The following is a 23,023-nucleotide window of genomic DNA, read 5'->3' as shown; positions in this document are numbered from 1 at the left end:
CAACAGGGCCGGGCATGTTCCCATGGGGGGTGGGGAAGGCCCCACCCCCAGCTACGTCCCGGACTGCTGGCCCAGCCATGGCTCTGCTCCCAGCCCCAGATCTGCCCCCAGCTGAGGCCTCAGCCCCTGGCTTCTGGCCTGGCCTGGCTGCAGCTCCAACCTCGGCTCCAGGCCCTGACCATGTCCCTGTTCCCAGCTGTGGCCCCGGCCCCAGCCATGGCCCAGCTGTGGCCCTAGCCCTGACTGTGGCCCCGCTCCCAGCCCTGCCTCCCAACGGTGGCTGGAGGAAGGGGGAGGCAGACAGGGATAAAGGGAGGCACGAGGGGAAAGGTTGAGGGACCACTGCTTTAGATAGGTTGCAGCATTAGTGTTAACTAATGTTTCCTGAGATAATGATGGGGGTAAGAATTGAAGTAGAGGGTAAAAAGAACAGTAGTAATCAGAATGATAGCACATGTCATGATTCTTAGACCGTGTAGCTCTTTGGGTCAAAGTCCGCCCTTGGATATGTTCATACTGTTGAGCAACTAACTTGCATTTGAGCACAGGAAACAAAATGTGTAGCCTTAGTAGAAGAGAAGAGCGGAATATTCATGAAGTCCACAAGGGTCATTGCTATGCAGATCTCATTTACCTGGGAAGTGTCTAGATACTATGGCAATAAGTGCTATAGATAACCTTTAGATGGATATGTAGAGAGAATTTGGCCTTTTGTTTTTAAAAATTCTGATAAATTTTGGTTCATAGTGTAGCAAAATACCACCTGAAATTTCTGAATTATCTGTCCTACTGACCATATACAGCTAAATAAATTAGAAGATAGGCTCTTATTTAATCTACATATTTTTGGGTGTGCAACCCCTCTTTGCAAAAGTAGGACATAATTTGCAAAATAAGTTCTAACCCTCAGGGGATTTGGCTCCACCTTCAAAGTACAAGAGGTACAATAACAAACATAATTTTTATATAAGCCATCACTCATTCCTTCCATCCTTCTCTGCAGAACATGGAAGCAGAAACAACAGTGGTGTTTGTTTCCCTCCTAAGCCCCCTTTCAGCTGCAAAGAAAATTCTGCAGAAGAAGAGCTTGTCGCTTACTGATTACTCCTGGGGGAATTCTGTGCCACTGCGTGCACATGGAAAACATGTCCCTCCTGCAGATTTCTTTGCCTCCCTATAGAAAGTGACAGGGAAGCCACGTGCGGAGGGGCTGGTGATGCCCATGGGCATAGTTTGGGAGGGCATTGTCCCCCCCCCAAACAGAGGCAAGGTGGGGGGTGCACACAAGTCACCTGCCACTGCGCTCCATCTCCCCCCAAATTTCTGCAAGCGCAAAACTGCCCGGCTGAAGGAGAGTGCTGGTCAAACACCACCTCCTGAGTCCTAGTGCTGGTCATGTTCCCCTTCTGTGTACTGGGAACCATCCTGTTTTCTCTACACCAGTGAGTGCCTGCAGTGGGGTAGGGCAGGAAGGGTGACGGGGGGTGGGAAATGGGGGAAGGCGGGTGGGGTGGGGGGAAGAGGCAGTGGGGAAAGAAGGGGATGGGACAGGGCGGGGGAGGTGGATGTGGGTGTGAGGGGAGGGGGATAGAGGTAGGGGAGAGTGGGGAGAGGAATGGGAAGGGGGCAAGGGGCATTAGGTAGTGGGGGTGAGATGGGGAAGAGAAGGGGATAGAGGAAGCAGGAGCCCAGCATCTGGCGTCCCCTTGGCAGCAGTTGCAGCTGCGGCTCCCTTGTTAACCAGCCCATTGAACCCCCACCCCAACTGACCCCACCTGCCCTTCACCTGGACCATCCCGATGAGCCCCCCAGACCCTCACCCCAACAAGCCCCAACTAGCTGCACCCGGATCCCCCTGCTGAGCCCTATCCACCCCACACCCAGACCCCCCCCCCACTGAGCCCCAACCACATTCACCTGTATCCCCCCCTGTAAAGTCCTATTGCACTTGGAGCTCCCTGCATCCAGATCTACTGAGCTGTCTGCACCCAGCTTGCCCGACGCCTGGATCCCCCCCACTAAGGCCCTCTGCGCTTGGATACTGCTGAGTTGAGCCTGCCTGCCCACACCTGATGTGCCTGGCACAGTGAGGCAGGGCTCTGGGGTGTTTGTGGCTCAGACCCGGCTTTTGCACTGTGTCAGGGTCAGGTGAAGCCTCACCGCCAAGTTGCTGTCCCAGGGGAGGGATGCTGCAGTGTGGTCTCCTACCTCCATGTGTGCTCCCCACTGCCATGCTGGAGTCTCCACATTTATTTATTAACAAATACAATTTGCAGAATTTTAAAATATTGTGCCAAAAAAATAAAAATTCTGCGTCCAGAATTCCCTCAACAGTAACTGATTGTACAGGCGTGCACATATATGCCTTAGGTCACAGTCGAGCTTTAGTGGGGCTACTCATGTACTTAGTTAAACATGTGTTTTGCTGAAATTGGGCCTTAGTGCAGATGTTTTCTCCATATGGCCCTAGACCCAGAAAATATCCCAGAAGAATTGTCTGGTTAGGTGCAGCACTGAGAATGTTGGGATCTGAGTTACTACAGAGAATTCTTTCCTGGGTGCTGGCTGGTGAGTCTTGCCCACATGCTCAGGGTTTAACTGATTGCCATATTTGGGGTCGGGAAGGAATTTTCCTCCAGGGCAGATTGGCAGAGGCCCTGTAGGTTTTTCGCCTTTCTCTGCAGCATGGGGCACGGCTCACTTGCTGGAGGATTCTCTGCAGCTTGAGGTCTTCAAACCACGATTTGAGGACTTCAATAACTCAGACATAGGTTAGGGGGTTGTTACAGGAGTGGGTGGGTGAGATTCTGTGGTCTATGAATCTAATATTTACTTATGAATGTTAGGTACTTCTAAGACACCAGTTGTGGTGGTACCTAAACATCATATAAGAATCAAGAAGCAGTAAATATGTCTTAAAAAGGCTGTAATCTCATCTTGCCTCTTCCTCTCTCTTTCCAAGCATAGCCTTCTTGGGGAATATTTTTTTTAAATCCATCCATCCTTCCTCTTTCTCAAAGTTTTTCTTCTTGTCTTCTTATCTCTTGTTTTCCCTCTTTTGTCCCTTATGAAGAACATTAATCTGTGCTTGTTTCAAGTGTGTGATCATGTCTGGCCATCCATTAAACTTTTCAGTATTTCAGTAGCTTTCTTGTTGCTCAGGTGTTGGGTAAATTAATTTTGGAACACTGTCTAATCAAACTTTTTTTTTTTCTTCCAGGTTCTGCCCAGTTGCAGTTCCATGTAATCAAGTCTGTTGAAAAAACCATTTGGAATAAAACAGTCATCCTACCTTGCATAGTGACTAATTTAGCACTGAACAATATTAGAGTCATGTTTGTTAAATGGAAACTAGAAAAAAAAGAATTTTTCAGTTTTGATGGAAGCACAGAAAAGAACCACATAAATAAGAATTTTTCATCTGCTAGGTTAGCATCTCTACAAAATTTAAAGTTTGGCGTTGCCTCATTGTCAATCTCAAATACGCAAGCAGTTCCAGGAAACTACAGTTGTGAAGTGACAGAATCGAATAGGGAAGGAGAAACTGTAATTGAACTTGTATCCCGTAGAGGTAAGTTGATGTTGTGTGATTTTGCAAGCCTGCTATGAAATGAAACAAACCAGGCCTTGAGGGAAAGGACACAAAATAACAAATGTGAAAATGAACCATGAAAAATATCTAGAACATAAAGCCCAGTCTTTACTCACCTGAGCAGTCCTTGTGAGCAAAGTTTATATCAAAATCCAGGGGAATATTGTATGAGTAAGAGTTAGGCCTGCAGGCTGGCATTGTGTCTGTTAACTTTTAGGGATGGTGAGGCTTTTCCACCTGATTTAGCTTTTACTGACTATATGGTATTTGTGCCACACTCATTTTAGTTTATGTATATTCTGATCCACTCTCTAGATAATAGAAACACAGAGCTGGAAGGGAACTCGAGAGGTCATGTGGTCCACAGATCCCCCTTGAGCCCCTGAGCTGAGGCAGGACCAACTATATATCTAGACCAGTGGTTTTCAAACTTTTTTTTTGGCAACCCAGTTGAAGAAAATTGTTGATGCCTGTGACCCAATGGAGCTGGGATGAGGGGTTTGGGAGGGGCTCAGGGCTGGGCCAGAGGGTTGGGGTGCGAGGGTAAGGGCTGCATAGTTGGGATGGGAATGAGGGGTTCAGGGTGTGGGAGGGGGCTCCGGAGTAGGTCAGGGGGTTGGGGTATGGGAGAGGATCAGGGCTCTGGGGTGGGGATGCAGGCTCGGGTGGGACCGGGGATGAGGGGTTGGGGAGGCGGCTCATAGCTGGGGCAGAGGATTCTGGCGCAGGGTTGGGGCACAGGCTTACCTCGGGCAGCTCCCAGTCAGCGGCGCAGTGGGGGGGTGTGCTAAGGCAGGCTTCCTGCCTGTCCTGGCACTGCGGACCGCGCTGCATCTTGGAAGCCACCAGCAGCACCTAGGCAGAGGTGCGCAAGTGGCTCCACACGGCTCTTGCCCACAGGCACCTGCCACTCCAGCTCCAGTGCTCAGGGCGGGGGTAGTGCCTGAAACCCAATTCCCCCTCCCTCCCCCCGTGCCTAGGAGCTGGACCTGCTACTGGCCGCTTCCGGGCACAGCGCAGTGTCAGAACAGGTGGAGATTAGCCTGCCGTAGCCGGGTAGCACTGCTGACGGGACTTTTAGCAGCCCAGTCGGTGGTGCTGACCAAAGCCGCCATGACCCAGGGCCTTACATTCCGCAACCCAGTACTGGGTTGCAGCCCACAGTTTGTCACCAGTGGTCACCAACCGGTCGATCCTGGAGCCTCTGGGCATCGATCCCAGTCTCAGTCCCCCATCTTGTCCCGCCACCTCCTTCAGCATCGCAGCCTGCTAGGGGAGTACATCCCACCCGATCGCGCTCTCAGCCAAGGAGTTGGTTGTTTTCCAGCAGGAGACGACACTTTAACAAAGTGAACGCTGCTGGGACAGGACAGCCCAGACGCCAGATGCTCCCGCTGAACTCACAGTACAGCTGAGATGCATCTCTGCCCAAACCACAGGCTGCAATGCTGCTGGGGTAGCTGCAGCACTGATTTGGTGGTTGCTTCTCAGCGAGCGTTGTTGCCTTCTTCTTACCCTTGAAAGATGCTTAATGGGACAGGGAGGTGCTGAGAGGGCTGGGCTTACTGCTTTGAATTGCTGCTAGGCGCCCTCCTCTGATCCTGAAAAGGAGTCAGCAGAAAACTGCCCATCACCCACTTCCTAACCTGGGTAGGAATGCAGCACTACTGCTTCAGCACAGAACAAGTTCCAACAACAGCCGAGGGGTGCTCCGTTGCCACACCCAGCCAGAAGACACTACATCTGGGGGGACTCTCCTGCGGCTCCCCAGTCCCTGCGGGCTCCCCAGCTGCTGCGAGCGGGGGTGTGAATCCCCCTCAGCTCCCCAGCCGCATCCAGCAGGGAGGGAATCCCCAGTGGCTCAGTAGTGGCTGGGGAGGGGGAGTGAGGGGAAATCAATGTTGCAAGTCAAAGGAAGCCCCAGCTTGAGAACATCCCTGATTAAACAAGTATCCCCAGACAAGTTAATCCACACACATGCAAGGTGCGTACCAACCCAGTCCCAAACAAAAGAGCAGCCTTAGCCTATCAGAGGCTGCAGGGGTTAACAACAGCCACCCTGGTAATTGCCATGGCATGAAATGAAATACTCCAGTCTCCTGACTGGGGCTTTGAAATACCACTAATGGAGCAGAGGCCGTTTCCAGCGCAAAACCTGGTGCTCCCAGGCACGCAGGGGAACGAAATAATTGATGTCCTTGCAACAAATTCAAAATGGTTTTTGATGTCAGGTCATTCATTGTCGTAACTGGAATAACAACACAATTAATTTGGCTAATTTGGGAGTGACGTTAATGCTGAATAAGGAGAAGGGAGAGGGAAGGGGCTGGGAAGAGGCTGCACTAACCTCAGATGGGAGGGACAGTACCTCTGCCTTCCTGAAGAAAATCCCGTCACTTCCTGGGGTGTTGAGCAAGGAGAGTGTGTGACTGGGATGGTTATTATGTAGACAGCTGAGTGCATGTGTTTATACCATGGTGAGCTGTCTGTGGGACAGAAAAGGTAGAGGATCGCTGCTATAGAACTCTTATCTTCCTGTGTGAAACATTGATAACCAAACATTGAATTTGGTTAGTGGTCTTACATTTTTCTTTGTTTAGCAGCATGGCTTTGAAAGAAGCATAAAGACTGGGTATTGGGAACAGGAACTGGACTTGATTTCATGATTTCATTTTCCACTAGGCAGCAGAAATGCCTAAAGCGGTGGTTCTCAACCTGTTTACTATTGTGGGCCGCATATGCAGCTCTCTAGATGTGTTATGTGGGCTGAAACCACACTATATATACTACCTGTATGGCCTTAAGGATGTCACATGGGCTGCAGCTGTGTGCTGATTGGGCCACAAGTAGCCCACGGATTGAGAACCACTAGCCAAGAGAGACAAAGTGTTCATTGGAAAATCTTGGTTAATGGAGAATATTGTGGTGGCAAAGTGATGACTGGATTTGACAATATATATGAGAAAATGTAAATACAAAGTTAAGTCTGAGATTTTAAATTGCAGATAAGACAGGCAACTCGGGTTCCCAAAGTAACATTACGATTCTTGTAATGTACTACTTGGCATATTTTTTTTAAAGTTTTTATGCTTTTATTTAATTTTCAAAGATACTTTTAGGGTAAAAATATAGTAATGACACAATGTACAAATCTAACAAAAGTGACTGTAAAAGGGTTTATAGTGGAAATCCCATCCCAGTCTTCACTTTAGCATCACTGAGTTGTAAAATTATATTCTCAACAGTGATATCTTAGCTCTTATATAGTGCTTTCAGTTGGTAGATCTCAAAACACTTTATATAGAAAAGTGTACTTAGCCTCATTTTACAGTGGTGGAAATTGTTCAAGAGAGAGGTGAAGTGACTTGCCCAAGGTCACACAGGAATTCAGAGACAGGAACAATGTCTCTGATTCCTAGTCCAGTGCCCTGACCTTTGGATCACACTGCCTTCTTGGTAGAGTAGTGTAATACTCTCTCATGCAGTACAGATAGAATGACTGAATAAATAAATCCCGGTACATGGGTTTGCTGATATGTTTTATGTGTCTGGAAATGTTTGTGGATACCTGAGTCTGGTGCCCAGTTATATTCACTGACCACTTTCTTTTGGCTCTGTGTTTTGTGTTACACTGAGGAGTTAGATAAAACCATACTCTTACTAGAAGGTTGCAATATAACACTAGTTCTTAGACTTTGTGTTGTGAATGGAGAGGGGTAAATAGTGGTGTCCCCCAGGGCTCTGTACTGGGACTAGTGCTGTTCAACATATTCATAAATGATCTGGAAAAAGAGGGAAGGTGGCAAAGATTGCAGTGATACAAAATTACTCAAGATAGTTAAGTCCAAAGCAGATGGCAAATAATTACAAAGGGATCTCACAAAACTGGGTGACTAGGCAATGAAATGGCAGATGAAATTCAAAGTTGATAAATGCAAAATAACGCACACTGAAAAACATAATCCAAACTGAATACAAAATGATGGGATCTAAATTAGCTGTTACCACTGAAGAAACATCTTGGAGTCATTGTGGATAGTTCTCTGAAAATATTTGCTCAAAGTGCCTCAGCAGTCAAAAAGCTAACAGAATATTAGGAACCATTAGGAAAAGGATAGATAATAAGACAGTAAATATCATAATGCCACTATATAAATCCATGGTATTTTCACACCTTGAATTCTGTGTTCAGTTCTGGCCACCCCATCTCAGAAAAGATATATTAGAAATGGGAAAGATACAGAGAAGGGCAACAAAAATTATTAAAGGTGTGGAACAGCTTCCATATAAGGAGAGATTAAAAAGACTGGGACTATTCACCTTGGAAAAGAGACACCTGAGGCAGGGCAGGGGTGATAGAAGTCTATAATACCATGACAGGAATGGAGAAAGTGAATATAGAAGTGTTATTTACCCCTTCACATAACACAAGAACCAGGGGTCATCCAATGAAATGAATAGGCAGCAGGTTTCAAACAAACAAAAGAAAGTACTTCTTCACACAACACAAAGTCAACCTGTGGAACTCGTTACCAAGGGATGTCGTGAAGGCCCAAACTATAAATGGAATTTAAAAAGAATTAGATAAGTTCTTGGAGGATAGATCCATCAATGGCTATTAGTCAATGTTGTGTATTTGGTTGTCATGGTTTTGTTGCTATGGCAACTGAGTTAGATTATTATGGGTTAGCTCAACCGATTTCAACCGGCTGAGGAGCTCTCTGTATATATGTAAATAAAATGGAGGTTTTGGTTAGCTGCCTGCTCTCTGGCCTCAAGTGATTGCTTCCTACACCGGCTGCCCCAAGGATATAACAGTCAAGATAGTTGGGAATGCAAGCCCATGCTCTGGGTGTCCATAAGCCTCTGATGGCCGGATGCTAGGACTGGATGATAGGGGATGGATCACTTGATGATTGCCCTGTTCTGTTCATTTCCTTTGAAGCATCTTTCATTGGCCACTGTCAGAAGAGAGAATACTGGGCTAGATTAACCACTGATCAGACCCAATATGGCCATTCTGTGAATAAAGTTCAGCATGTGTGTTTGAAGGATGGGGGCATGAGCCCACCCACCTACCCCATCCCTTTTTGTTTGTGAATTTTTTGCAAATTGATCCTGAACATTTTCAAATATACACCTTACTTCTAAGTATTTGCTAAATAGCTGGACATATAATGTTCAGTCTATGAGTTGTTCATGAACTATTCACTTCAACTTTTATTATTGGGGAAGTGGGGCTAGCTATTTAAGTCACATATAAAGTTGTGATGCTCCCTGATTGGGTAATGAAGCTTTTAAAACAGCAGAATAGCTAATGGTGAATAATGCACTTCTGGGATGATTTTTGGACTAATAATAATGTAATAATCAAATTCATCTATGGCATAATTTTGTGACACTCCCATTATCTACAGTGGGAACTGCACCTCTATACAGAACACCTGAATTTGGCTCTGAGGCCTTGGCTACACTTGCAAATTTGCAGCGCTGCAGTAGGGTGTGAAAACACACCCTCTCCAGCGCTGCAAATTGCGGCATTGCAAAGCGCCAGTGTGGTCAAAGCCCCAGCGCTGGGAGCACGGCTCCCAGTGCTGTACGTTATTCCCCACAGGGAGGTGGAGTACGGACAGCGCTGGCGCTTTGACCACACTTAGCGCTTCAAAGCGCTGCCGTTTAGATAAAAGCGGTTTTATCTAACTGAGGAGTTAGATAAAACCATACTCTTACTAGAAGGTTGCAATATAACACTAGTTCTTAGACTTCAGAATAATAATACAAAAGAACCCAAAAATAGAGAGGAAGAGAAAGAAATCAGGCCCTAAAAAACAGAGTGGCACAACTCACGCCACCTTATTCTAAACTTGCTGTCTGCAGACTGACTACCGCTGCAGTGTTAGGCCCAGATTGCACACATCCCTGCAGAGCCCCTAGCCTGCAAGCAGGACTAGGAAATCCCTCTGGGTATTTAAAGTGATAGCTTACAATGTCAATACAGTTTTCAACACACTGGACAGGATAAGAAAGAGACCATGAATATTATAACTAACAAAAATCATAGTAAACCATGATGCCTTTAGTTGTGAGTATATTCTTCAATCAACTTTACTGTTCAACCAGCTATAATTATTATTGATGATTATGCACAAAATGGTATGAATACCACTGCACAGATGTGTAAGAATGAGATGCATACTTGTGTGTGGAAATTGTTCTAAAAGTAGTTGGAAGGGAAATAAAATCACTTTCAAGCAAGCTAACCAGCAAAACACACACAATATGCAACCTATTCACAGCTGCCAAAAGAGATCAGTCTAGTTTTTTTTATTAACCAGAGGGGGAAACTTAACCAGTAAAAGCTCTTTGGAGACAAGAAAGACATTCCTTGAAAAAATCAAGCTGGAATAAGCCAAAATCTCATTCAAAGATCAAGACAGGCAGCCAATTAAGCTAATGCACTGGGCCAAATTCACTAAGGCCTTGTCTACACTACAAGACTATTTCGAATCAACTTAGTTCGAATTTGTGGATTCGACCTTATGAAGTCGAATTTGTGTATCCATACTAAATACACTAATTCGAATTTCTGAGTCCACATTCACGGGGCCAGCGTCGACTTTGGAAGCGGTGCACTGTGGGAAGCTATCCCACAGTTCCCGCAGTCCCCGCTGCCCATTGGAATGCTGGGTAGAGCCCCCAATGCCTGCTGGGGGGAGAAATGTGTCGAGGGTGATTTTGGGTAACTGTCATCATTGAACCGTCAATCACGCCCTCTCTCCTTGAAAGCGCCTGCGGGCAATCTGTTTGTGCACTTTTCTGGTCAGTGACAGCGCGGACGCCACAGCACTGCAAGCACGGAGCCCGCTGCGATCATCGCCGTTTTCTCCTCCTCGCACTTTATCGTCCACGTCTTCCACAGTCAGCTGCTGAGAAATTGGGCTACTTTTCAATGGTGCTGCAAGCACTGGGGGACCATAGGGGACGTTTTACAAACATCAACGTCGGGTGGCCGGGCAAGGTTCATGATGCGTGTTTTTTCAGGAACTGTGGGCTGCTCAGACGCCTGCAGGAAGGTAGTTTCTTCCCGGACCACGAAATAACTGTTGTGGATGTGCAGATGCCTATAGTCATCCTCGGGGACCCAGCCTGCCCGCTAATGCACTTGCTCATGAAGCCCTATACAGGCGCCTGGGACAGCGACAAGGAACTCTTCAAATACCAGCGAGCAGCGAGCAGCGTGACCTGTGACTGTTCACTTTCTTTACAGAGAAGCTGAACCTGCCCCTGTTTCTTTACCCACTGACTGTTGACTCTCCTCTTCGGTTACATACCCCGTTCACCCCGTTACCCCCACTTCCAGCACACGTGTAAAAATAAAATACATGTCCCATTATTACTTAACAAAGGTTTCTTTATTCATGACTTTTCGTGAAAGGGTTGAAACTGGGACGCAGGCTGTGCTGGGTAGGGTGTGCGGTGATGTAAAGACCGCCTCTAAACTCAAGGAATGACAGGCTCCTGCTCCTAGAGCGGTCCGCAGTGCCGGAATGCTTCTTTCAACGGAGCCTGCCATCCCTCTTTATGGAATTCTGTGTGCGGGCGGATATGTGACCTTGTGGTGGAGGAGGACGGATACAGATTCCTCAGCTGCGTGACTCAGCGGTCCAGGACAAGGACCGCTGTATAAGATCTGTAACCGCCCTCCCCCGATGCAAAGTCACATCTCCCCCGCCCACACAGATCCTGGAAACCACCTCCAAAAACCGACCAGGTTGCCTACTGACTGCACCGTGTGTGTGACCCGCTGCTGATCCTGCCCCCGTGTCTGTACCCTGGGAAAAGTGACTGTCCTATGCAATTAACCACCCCCTTCCCCACGCCCCCCATTCGAACACAGTCTTCTTTGAAAAAACATAACGGAAACAGTAATTAACAGCAAAGCATTTTTATTAATTAAGTAGACAGTTAGGGGATGGGACTGGGATTGGGACTACTGTGAGTCTGGAAGTGAAGGACTTCGGCAAATATAGGGTATGAGAGCTTTTGGGTACTTGAGCACTGTGCTGTGGTGCATTGACAGTATTCACGTCCCCGGCCGCCCCTCCTCCTGATTATTTTCGGTGAGGGGGGGATGGGACTTTGTGGCGGGGGAGTGCGGTTGCAGATACACTGCAGGGGGGCTCTGTCCTCCTGCGGTCCTGCAGAACATCCACAAGGCGCCTGAGCATGTCCGTTTGCTCCCTCACTAGTCCAAGCATTGTTTCAGTCGCCTGCTTGTCTTCCTCACGCCACCTCTCCTCCCGTTCGCTGTGTGAGCGCTGGCACAGAGAGACGGTCTCCCTCCACTGGCTCTGCTGGTCCGCCTCTGCTAGGTAGCAGCCCATACGTTCCTCGAACATCTTGTCCCTTGTCTTTTTCTTTCGCCGCCTAATCTTTGCCAGCCTCTGCGAGGGGGATGCTGTGGCAGGTCTGGAGACAGTGGAAGCTGTGAGATGGGAAACAGGGAGTGAATTCCTTGCAAAGATACAATTTTGCGAACAATTAACTGAGTCTAGGCTGTCTCTGTGAATTCTGGGTTGAGACCCCTGTGCCTGCTGGGGCACAAATCATTTTCGCGGTGGATTCTGGGTAAATGTCGCCAGTCATTCCTTCCTCCGGGAAAGCAACGGCAGACAATCATTTCAAGCCCGTTTTCCCAGAATTGCCCTGGCATACGCCATAGCGTGGCAACCATGGACACTGTTTTGCCTTTTGTGTATGTCACCGTATGTGTACTAGATGCCGCTGACAGAGGCGGGCCAGCAGCGCTACACAGCAGCATGCTTTTGCTTTTGCATGACAGCAGAGATGGTTACCAGCCATATTGTACCATCAACCATACCATAAATTGGTAATAAGATGGTAATAAGATGGGCATGGTTACCTGTCCTTTTGCACTGCCCCATTTGGTGCTGTCATAAGTGCCCCTGGCCGACCAGCCAGGGGCGCAAAAGCAAAAATTGGGAATGACTCCCTGAGTCAATCCCTCCTTTTTGGTATCTAAAAATAGAATCAGTCCTGCCTAGATTATGGGCAAGTGTACTAGAGAACCACTGTATCATAGAACCTGAGAGCACAGCTGCTCTGTGTCTGATCCTGCATAAATTATGAGCTGTATTCTATTCACAGGGGGTGCTCCTGCAACAACACCACCTGTTCATTCCGTTCTTACCCCAGCCTTCCTGGGCTACCATACCATTGTCCCCCCACTTGTGTGATGAAGTAATAAAGAATGCAGGAATAAGACACAGTGACTTGTTTGTGAGAAATGACTGGAAGGAAGCCTCCAGCTGCAATGGTAGTCCAGGCAGGACATTAAGGAGTGTGGATGAAGGAGCCCATCATCCCTCTGCTAGTCCAGGGGCAATTGAATCTTTTATTTACAATGAAGGGTGGGGGCTGATGGAGCTCAGCCCCCTGTTGCAATGATGAGGACGGTTACCAGCCATATTGTACCATCAGCCATCAAAAATTAAGGACAGGCGCCCTTGATTGACCTTACTGATACTAGTCGGCATGGTTACCAGCCCTTTTGCACTGCCCCATGTGCCAATAGGCTGATGATGAGGATGGATTTCCATCTTATTGTACCATCAGCCATCCATAGCGTGGGGGGAGCAAGGATGTTGGTGTTGAGTGCTGCACCATCGCGTCTATCTGCAGCATTCAGTAAAGATAGGGTGACATGTAAAAGAGTCAAGAGAGGATTGTTTTCCCTTTCACTTCTGGTGGTGGGTGGGGTGTGTGCGCAAATTGCCGAACTATGCCCTGACCCACCGCAGACACTGTGTTTGACCCTAGAAGCATTTGGAGCTCATCCAAGAATGCAAATACTTTTCGGAGACAGCAGGAACTGTGGGATACCTTGCGTCCTCATTCCCCCCTCCCTCCATGAGCGTCCATTATATTCTTTGGCTTTCCGTTACGCTCGTCACGCAGCTGCGTGCTGAGTCTGTGCTATGCCGTCTGTCCGTATATTTCTTAAAAATACTTTGGACCAGGCGTAAAATTACAGTAATTACCCTAATTAGATGCAGGAGTCTCCGAGCGAGATCACCCTGAGGAGGGTCACTGAAGGAGATAGAGAGCGCATGCTGCGTGAAAGGTAGCTCGAACCAGGGCCCGATGCAGCCGTGCTCGGGGAGGCAGTGCTCCCTGAGTTCCTCATGAAAGCCTCGCGCGGAAAACTGTGCTACCACGGAGCACCCAATAAGGCAGCTCTCCCCAGGAACCTCCTGCTGATGCTTTTCGATTAACGCAAGGAGAGCTTCGTGGAGATCTCCCAGGATGATTTCTGTTCTATCCCCATATCTAGAGAGACCTCCTTTTCACACAGTTAAGATTCCTGTTATATTAAGAATAAAAGTTAACATGGTTAAAGCACTTACCGACTGCTCCTTCCCCTGATTCACGGTCCGGGTTAATGGCCGGGAAGGGTTGTTGGGGGATCTCCGTGACGATGATGAATAGATCCTGGCTGTCGGGGAAACCAGCGTTGTAAGCGCTCTCGCCTGCCTCGTCCTCCACAAACCCTTCCTCATCTTCCCCGTCCGCGAACATCACCGAGGAACTGGCCGTCGACACTGTCCCATCGTCAGAGTCCACGGTCACTGGTGGGGCAGTGGTGGCAGGCTCCGTAGCGTCCGTTTGCCGCTTTGAATTTTTGGTAGCCTTGTCTGGGGTCCTTGATTTTCACGTGGCGCTGCGTTGCATCCCGCCTGTATCCTCTGTCTCTCATGGCTTTGGAGACCTTCTCGTAGGTCTTCGCATTCCCTGTTTTGGAGCGCAGCTCCGAAAGCACAGACTCCTCGCCCCACACACCGATCAGATCGAAGAGTTCCCAGTCAGCCTATGCTGGGTACCTCTTTCTATTCACAGATAACATGAACTCCTCTGCTGGAGAGCTCTGCATCGTTGCAGGTGCTGCGGAGCTCGCCCCGATGTCCAGTCAGGACGTCAGATTCAAAGTGCCCAGACAGGAAAATGAATTCAAATTTTCCCGGGTCATTTCCTGTGTGGCTGGTCAGAGAATCCAAGCTCGGACTGCTGTCCAGAGCGTCAACAGAGTGGTGCACTGTGGGATAGCTCCCGGAGCTACTAAGTTCGATTTGCATCCACACCTAGCCTAATTCGAGCTAGCCATGTCGAATTTAGCGTTACTCCACCTGCCGGGGTGGAGTACCAAATTCGAACTAAAGAGCCCTCTAGTTCGAATTAAATGGCTTCCTGGTATGGACGGTTGAGCGGTTAGTTTGAATTAACGCTGCTAAATTCGAATTAAAGTCCTAGTGTAGACCAGGCCTAATGGAGTTAGAGGGAGCAACTCAGTTGAAATCAATGCAGCTGCACCTATTGTCTTTGCTTCAGAGCATTTAGGTTAGTGTTGCAGGCTTGTTAAAAGTTGTGTATGTTTGAATAACATTGTATATGTATACCCCACTTCAAAACCTTTTTTCTGCATGGATAAAAAAACATCTCTTGACATTTTTCTCAAGAGTAGGGGTAGGGTAACCAGATGTCCCGATTTTATAGGGACAGTCCTGATTTTTTGGTCTTTTTCTTATATAGGCTCCTATTACCCCTCTCCCATCCCGATTTTTCACACTTGCTGTCTGATCACCCTAAGTAGGGGACTTGCTATGTTCTCCTTGGCCACATTTTTCTCTTTTCACCACACTGTTCTGTTGGTTTGGTTGCTGCTACACTTCTTCCCTGAAGCAGCCATGTTACTGTGGAGCTATATGTGCATGGTTTATGAAACTGTTTGCAATCCTTAAAGCAGAGCCGGCTCTAGGCACCAGCATTCCAAGCATGTGCTTGGGGCAGCACTTTTCAAGGGGCAGCAGTTCATTTTGAGTTGGGTTTTTTTTGTTTGTTTGTTTGTTTTTTTGCTTAGGGCAGCAAAAACCCTGGAGCCAGCCCTCCCTTAAAGCTAGATAAATGGGAAATATTTTTTGCAGTGCTTTTCCCGGCATCTCTAAACTCTTTTCTTCCCCCCACCTACCAGTGATCACATATCTGTAATATTTGCCTTTACGTTTAATGCACATTCCATGGATGCAATGAAGGAGTTCTCAGCTTCTCTTTCCTTCCCTTGTGAGTGCCTCAGAGCAGAGATCCAATGTCATCCACTCTTGTGATATTTGGTGTTTGTGTTAAAACCCCAGTGCCAGGAGTCATGTGATTACACAAAGGTCTCAGCTCCCATTAAGAAAAAACTAGTACATTAGTTCTAGCCCACGTGGTATGGGAAAAAAGCTTGAATATGTGAATCATAAAGGCTCAAACCAGAAGGCGAAGGAAAAAAACCCAAATTTATTTATTTATTTTTAAACTCAACACTTTTAAGACAATCTCATGAGGTCAGATTGTCCTGCCTGCATATTTCGAGTACCTGCTCTGTGAGAAATCCTAGTACAACACTGGGCTTCCCGAAAGATAACATTTCTGAACAAGAGATTCTAACATAAGAGAGGCATAGGTTCTGCTACTGCTATACCGTGGCTCTCCTAAGAGCCCCTCAGTCAGCTGGCCATGATGGAGGAAAGAGAGAAATTTCCTTTTCTGGTTCATTTTACATATTTCATTGGTACAGAGAAGGCAATGGCGCTGCGTCGCCAAGGGCTTGTATAGACAGGTTGTAAAACTTGTAGTGGCAGAATAGGCTGGCTTGCTAAGGGCCTCCAGGGAGGGCTGACTTGCTAAGTGCAAGATGTGCAGAGCGTAAGCTCCATACTGTAACAACATGCATAAGTATGTGCGTGACTAGTGAATGCTGCTTGGCGAACACACTGCAGCAGGCAGTGACTGCTGAAGGTGTGCTGAGACAGCAGCCAATGTTTCATCTTAAAATGCCTCTCTGGCTGGAGTGGGATCCTTATGGAATAATCCTACGGAATGTAATAGAAAATTCTAACTTTCCCTTCCTTCCTTAGTTAATTTTTTTTTAATCATGCCATAGAACTGAGCACAAAATTGTTTCCCTGCTACAGAATTCTATAGAATGTTTCAAAACACCTATAGAGAGGCGATCATCTTCTATTGCAAACTTCCATAATAATATGGTAATTTTTATAGAATCTTATATGTTTCATCACTATTTAATTCCATAGGAATTGTGTATAAGAGGAGGCCAGTCCCAAGTAAGACTAAGGAATGTTGGCCTATCTCCATCAGCCCACAACTGCTTGTCAAGAAGCAGCCTAGTCTATTGTTACTTGACTGAGGCCTTTGTCAATGCCATAATTCCAACGCTCTCAGGCTGGATCAGAGATTACATGATACCCAAAAAGAAGATGTCAGACTCTCCCTGGCAGACATAGAGGTCTTTTTTATTTAACCTGAGCCTCAATCAAACCCTAGCTTGCTCTGTGATGTAAAAGTAAGCAGCTAATTAAGGATCTGATTAGACATCCAATTAACTCAATAGCAAAATTCTCATTGAATTCAGTGGCCCTATCAGCATGGGGGGCTTTTAATTTAATACGTTTGCCAGGTGCCCTGACGCCACTGAAGGAAAAAGATGCTTGACAACCCCCCAGAGGAGTATCTGAAAGAAAGATAACAATAAAAAATGGAATAAAAAAACTGCACACTATTCATTGTATTGTACTGAGTAGAAAAAGGGAATAAAAGAGGGAAATACAATTTTGAAATTTCAGGATTTTTCAAACAAATATTTTGCAAAAAAGTCTGGAAAAAACCCCCAACATTATTCCATTTCAATCCCTGTGAAACAGAAACAACTTTGAACATTAATTTTTTTTTCCAAATTGTTTTTCTATTTTTGACAAGTTCTTCTGGAAATGTTGTTGGATTTTGAACCTGGCTTGATCTTCTCATGGAACCTTTTATATGTTGGTGCTCAGAGTTGCATGAATATTTACAGACATCAGTAACTTAATGAAGTATGTCAAAGGAAACTGAAATAGATGTATCCCTTTGTCCTCGCTCATGGCTAGCAGACAGAGGGGCTCACCAGGAGAAGCCAAGTCCGAGCCAAGCAGAACCTATATCTCTGGTTAGCATTGCCTACTCCACAATGTTTATCTTTTGAAAAGCATGGTGTGACTGTAATTATTTATGAATACTCTGTCTTGACCTTGATCCTATTTACCCACCTCCTGCTCAAGACAGGACTCTTCTTATAATCACTTATAGCAGGAGTGAGAAAAAATTGTCTGTTCTCATACTTTGTTTGAGAGCAATAATAAAGGTGCAGGATTGAGTTTTCCACTAAACAAAAGTCACAGTCTATAGAGCTGTGATTCATAGTCACATAGCTAGACTCTACCCCCACGACTTGGACAGTGGTTAGCTCAGAAGACTGGAAATCCGGTAAGCTGGATTCTGTTCCTAGCTCTGCTATTGGCTCATTATGTATCTTTATTCAAATTATTTAACTACTCTGTGCCTCCGATTCCCAATCAATAAAATGGAGCTAACAATATCCACTTTTGTAAAGGACAATGAGGTTTACAGATGAGTGCAAATTGTTATTTATTATTATAATGCTGTGCCATGGCTTCTGGACATGGGGCTGTTAATGTGAGTGTTATACTAATGGACAGTGTTTATGATTAATGTATTGTGGAGATGCCAAGTGTACAGATGGAGGTCTGGCTGCTCTCTTGTCGCTGAAGGAAATGGCACTCGCACCCTGTCAGTCTGACAAATTGTTATTGCGGGTAGCCTTTGAAGAGGCTTCAGGCATGCAAGCCTATTTATGCTACTCTTCTGAATTTCCCTGCCAGCTACAACAGTCAGCTGCCTCCCTGACAGTTCTGTGTGTCTGTGACACTTATCTCCACCCATTTCCAATGTGACCACATATAACAGTCAGCTTCACTTTACGGAATAAGAATCTGAAATTGCAGATCAGTGCCTACTGGTAGCTATACTAGAGACTAGATTAGATAGCCTATTGAAAGTTACTGTGCCTCCTAGGCAGGGTGTATATAACATACACTTTTACAACCATACATGGGTATGTTTATCCATTATAACAGAACCGCGCATTAAATATGTAAATGATAGACAGCGCAGTTCTGCTTCCACATTTGAGAACTGCTGCTGCATGTGCCCCAGGGGCCTCAGGAACCAAATGAGCATAAGCACATGGTATCCCATGACAGCAAGGGTAGACAGTGGTCACACTAGCATGCAGTGCCTTGATGATGGAAGAGGACTTGGTAAAAGGCAGTCTTGTTGGCAACAAGCAGTTTGCTTGACAGCCCTGCAGCAGGGAGTGACAGCACAGCGGCAGATCATTTCAGTAGGAACCACAAGCACCGGAAACAGAAAAGGAGGGTGCTGCATACCCAGCCCCAAGAACTTAGAAAGGGGGCAGAGTACTGCGGACTTCAGGTGCAGAGTTGCAGTAGTGCATGCTGCAGATCCACACCCAGCTTAATGGCACAGTGAAGCTGTACTCACAGCATCATCCTTGGGATTCAGCAACACAGACTACTATTGTAGTTTACAGATAAACACCTGACACTAAGAGCATGCATCTCTCCCATAGGTAAGAACAGGCTTCCTGGCAGCTAGAAGAGTGTGTGCTCTATGGTTGCATTGGCGGCAGGGTTTAGGGTGTACTATGTATGCTGCCTTTGCAGCAGAGTGTGGGTGTGCTATATATACTGCCTTGGCAACAGCGATGAGTGGGTGTGTTGCAGCTGTACACCTCTGGACTCTGCAGCAGAAAGAGAGTGTGCACACAGTTTTCTCTCATTGGCAGCATACTATATAACTGTACACAAATCTGATATTGTCCCAGAACTCCAGTCTGCAGCTCTCTGTGCCCAGGACAGAACATGTTTTAGACCGGAAATGGCATATAATTTTGGAAGGAATTGTCTTGAAAAATAGTCCGGAATGTGGTCACTTTTGGTGAAGAGACATCAAATAAACTACAGCAATAAAAATAAAATAATATTAATAAAATAATATCTAGCTCTTCAATAACACATTTTATTAGTAGATCTCAAAATGCTTTACAAAGAGGTTGCTAGCATCATCCCCCTTTTACAGATGGAGAAACTGAGGCACAGGGCAGTGAACTGACTTGCCCAAGGTAACCCAGCAGGCCAGTGGCAGAGCATTTGTTTTACTGACAACTGTGCATTATTCTAAAGAAGGTAGGACTGGTTATGATCAGGGCTGATGCAAGGATGTTTCATGTCCTAGGCGAAACGTCCACCTTGCACTCCCCTCCCCGCGCCCCCCGCCCTGAGGCGTGCCTGCCCTGCGGCAGTTACGCCCCTCCGCCCTGAGGTGCCACCCCGCAGCAGCTCCCCACCCTCCGTCCTGAGGCACCCCTGCCCTAGCTCACCCCTGCTCCGAGCATGAGTACCTCGAGCACACCAATCAGCTTAGGCACCGCAAGCAGGGCCGGCTCTAGGTTTTTTGCTGCCCCAAGCAAAAAAGAATTTGGCTGCCCCCCTTCCCAGCCCTGGGCTCCCCCCGTACCCTCTTGCTGCCCCAGTCCTGGGCTCTCCCCCCCACCCACACACACCCCCTGCCACCCCAGCACTGGGCTTCCCCCTTTCCTCCCCACCAGTGCCCTCCCTCCACCCTGCTGCTGCCCCAGCCCTGGGCTCCCCCCCACCAGTGCCCCCCCTCCACACCTCCTGCTGCCCCAGCCCTGGGTCACTGGTAACTCGCTCCCAGGGCGGGTCATTCAGCCGGAATTTTGGATGTGCACAAAACACAGACAGGATTGGTTCCCATATGGTTACAGAGCTGCAGTAAAGTGGAACAATTTTCAGCTTGTGTGATTGGAGGATATCTGGATGCATATGATAAGACTGTCCTACATAAATGAGGAAAAGTTGAGGTGCCTTTATTATTCTTTTGTTCCACTCTTTCTTTCTATGGGGAATTTGCCAATGCAATATCACTGAGCAAGAGCTGCCTCCCTCAGGAGCTGTTTAAAACGAAAGCCCCGCTCCCCTTTGTTCACGGATTAAAGGCCTCACAAATGCGGCACTTATCTGTGAGGTGAGATCCCTCGAGGCACTTAGGAGAAGATCTCTTGTCGGCAGCGGCTTGTGGCCGGCCGAGCATTAGGAAACCCTGTGGACCGGGCATCGGACCCGGCACCGGGTGTGGAAAAAAGGAACTGAGGAGCGGACAGGCCGGCTGGGGTATATATCCTGCGCTATAGCGGCGCCACTCCAGGGGGCGCCCAGCCGGCCCGCCGGAGTTGCTAGGGTAAAAATCTTCCGTAGAGCCGTGCACGCGCGGCGCGCACACCTGACTGGAATGGATAGGAGCAACACATCTCGAAGAACAACAGTTACTACGGTGAGTAACCGTCTTTTCCTTTCAAACAAACAAAAAGGCAATGGCTGTTGAAAATAGCAATTCCAGTTCTAATAAGCATTTCTTGCTCAATTTTATCCTACTTTTTCTACAGCAAGTTACAGTGGATCAGTATATTTGATTTGGGAGAAATGAAGTAAAAGCTGCCCAAACCGAGCTTGAGCACTCCTGAATTTTGAGGTGTTCAAATCTGGAAGGCAGGTGCTGGGGGTGGGAGAGGGCTGTGGGCTTCATGGGGGAGCATGGCAGCAACTGTCTGGAGCTGCACGGAGCCAGACACGCTGGTCTGAGTGGCACAGTAAGCGGTTTGGGGGTTGGAGAAGGGGTAGGGGGTTCCGGGGGGCAGTCAAGGGACAAGGAGCAGGGGGGTTGGATGGGGCAGAGGTTCAGAGGGGCAGTCAGGGGACAGGCAGCAATTGGATAGGCATGGGAGTCCAGGAGGTTTATCAAGGGACATGTAGGGGGTGGGGTCCTGGGGGGAAGTTGGGTGGGGTCTCAGGAGGGGGCAGTTGGGGACAAGGAGAAGGGAGGCTTAGATAGGGGCTGGGGTCCCAAGGGGCAGTTAGGGGCAGGGGTCTCGGGAGGGGGTAATTGGGGGACAAGGACCAGTGGTGCTTAGATAGGGGGTGGGGGTCCTGGGGGGCAGTTGGGGCAGGGGTCTGGGGAGGAGGCAATCAGCGGCCAGGGGCTGGGATTCAAAGGGCTCTGGGCTGCCTGCAGCCGCGGGGAGCCCTGAGCCCTTTAAATCGGTGGCTGGGATTCAAAGGGCTCTGGGCTCCCTGCCCCTGCGGGCAGCCCAGAGCCCTCTGATTCCCGGCCGCGGCTGGGATTTAAAGGGCTCTGGGCTCCCCGCGGCTGCCGGCAGCCCAGAGCCCTGATTCCTGGCCGCGGCTGGGATTTAAAAGGCTCTGGGCTTCCCGCGGCTGCCGGCAGCGCAGAGCCCTCTGATTCCCGGCCGCGGCTGGGATTTAAAGGGCTCTGGGATCCCTGCCCCTGCGGGCAGCGCAGAGCTCTCTGACTCCCGGCTGCGGCTGAGATTTAAAGGGCTCTGGGCTCCCCGCGGCTGCCGGCAGCCCAGAGCCCTCTGACTCCCAGCTGTGGCTGAGATTTAAAAGGCTCTGGGCTCCCCGCGGCTGCCGGCAGGGGCGGCTCTAGGATTTGCGCCGGCGCGCCGCGGGGTCCGCGGCTCCGGTGGACCTCCCGCAGGCACGCCTGTGGAGCCGCGGTCTCAGCGGACCTTCCGCAGACATGCCTGCGGGACATCCACCGGGGCCACCTGCCGCCCTCCCGTGGGACGCCGCCCCAAGCGCGCACTTGGCGCGCTGGGGTCTGGAGCCGGCCCTGACCGCAAGCCTGGGAGGCGGGAAAAGTGAAGCGGCCACAGCGTGCTCGGGGAGGAGGCAGGGCAGGGGTGAGCTGGGGCAGGGAGTTCCCCTGCGTGCAGCCTCACCCCCCCCCACCTTACTTGCTGCAGGTGGCCCTCCCTGCACTCCCCTGCCCCAGCTCCCTCCGCCTAAATGCCGGTGGCAACCTGGGTGGCCAAAGATCCGGCCGCAGTGGTCTCTGCCGAAGAAAATGGCGCCCCCCAAATCCCAGTGCCCTAGGCGGTCGCCTAAATGGTTGCACCGGCCCTGGTTATGATGTTGAGTGATATTTGAAGATCGCATTCTTTGGGTATGGCTACACTTGCAGCCGAACAGCGCTGCTGCGGGAGCGCTCCCGCAGCAGCGCTTTGAAGTGCGAGTGTAGTCGCCATGCCAGCGCTGGGAGACAGCTCTCCCAGTGCTGCAGGTACTCCACCTTCCCCGTGGGGATTACCTTACAGTGCTGGCAGCCGCACTACCGGCACTGTAGCAGTGTTTACACTGGCGCTTTACAGCGCTGTAACTTGCTGCGCTCAGGGGGGTGTTTTTTCCACACCCCTGAGCAAGAAAGTTGCAGCGCTGTAAAGCGCCAGTGTAGCCAAGGCCTTTCTCTCCTGTTTTTTAATTGTTTTGTGGGAGGTGACACGGACAGAGTTAAGGCTGCTTGGATTAATTTAGCTCCACCATTCCATACTTCCTAATT

The 23,023-nt window shown here is 48.6% G+C and overlaps 1 protein-coding gene across 3 annotated transcripts in view; it reads left to right on the top strand.

Annotated features, from left to right (window-relative positions):
* The window catches only part of CD47 (CD47 molecule), a 91,749-nt gene that overhangs the window by 20,517 nt on the left and 48,209 nt on the right, over nt 1-23,023 (top strand). For all 3 annotated transcript variants that reach the window (XM_045001852.1, XM_045001851.1, XM_045001850.1), the window contains exon 2: nt 3,221-3,571. In XM_045001852.1, the coding sequence (XP_044857787.1) occupies nt 3,221-3,571 (351 nt within the window). The remainder of the gene's footprint in view (nt 1-3,220; nt 3,572-23,023) is intronic.

Source organism: Mauremys mutica, chromosome 1 (assembly GCF_020497125.1).
Source record: "Mauremys mutica isolate MM-2020 ecotype Southern chromosome 1, ASM2049712v1, whole genome shotgun sequence".
In the NCBI taxonomy this organism is placed as follows: domain Eukaryota; kingdom Metazoa; phylum Chordata; order Testudines; family Geoemydidae; genus Mauremys; species Mauremys mutica.
Note: the sequence above shows the minus strand (reverse complement) of the source record. Positions and strands in the feature narration are given on the sequence as shown.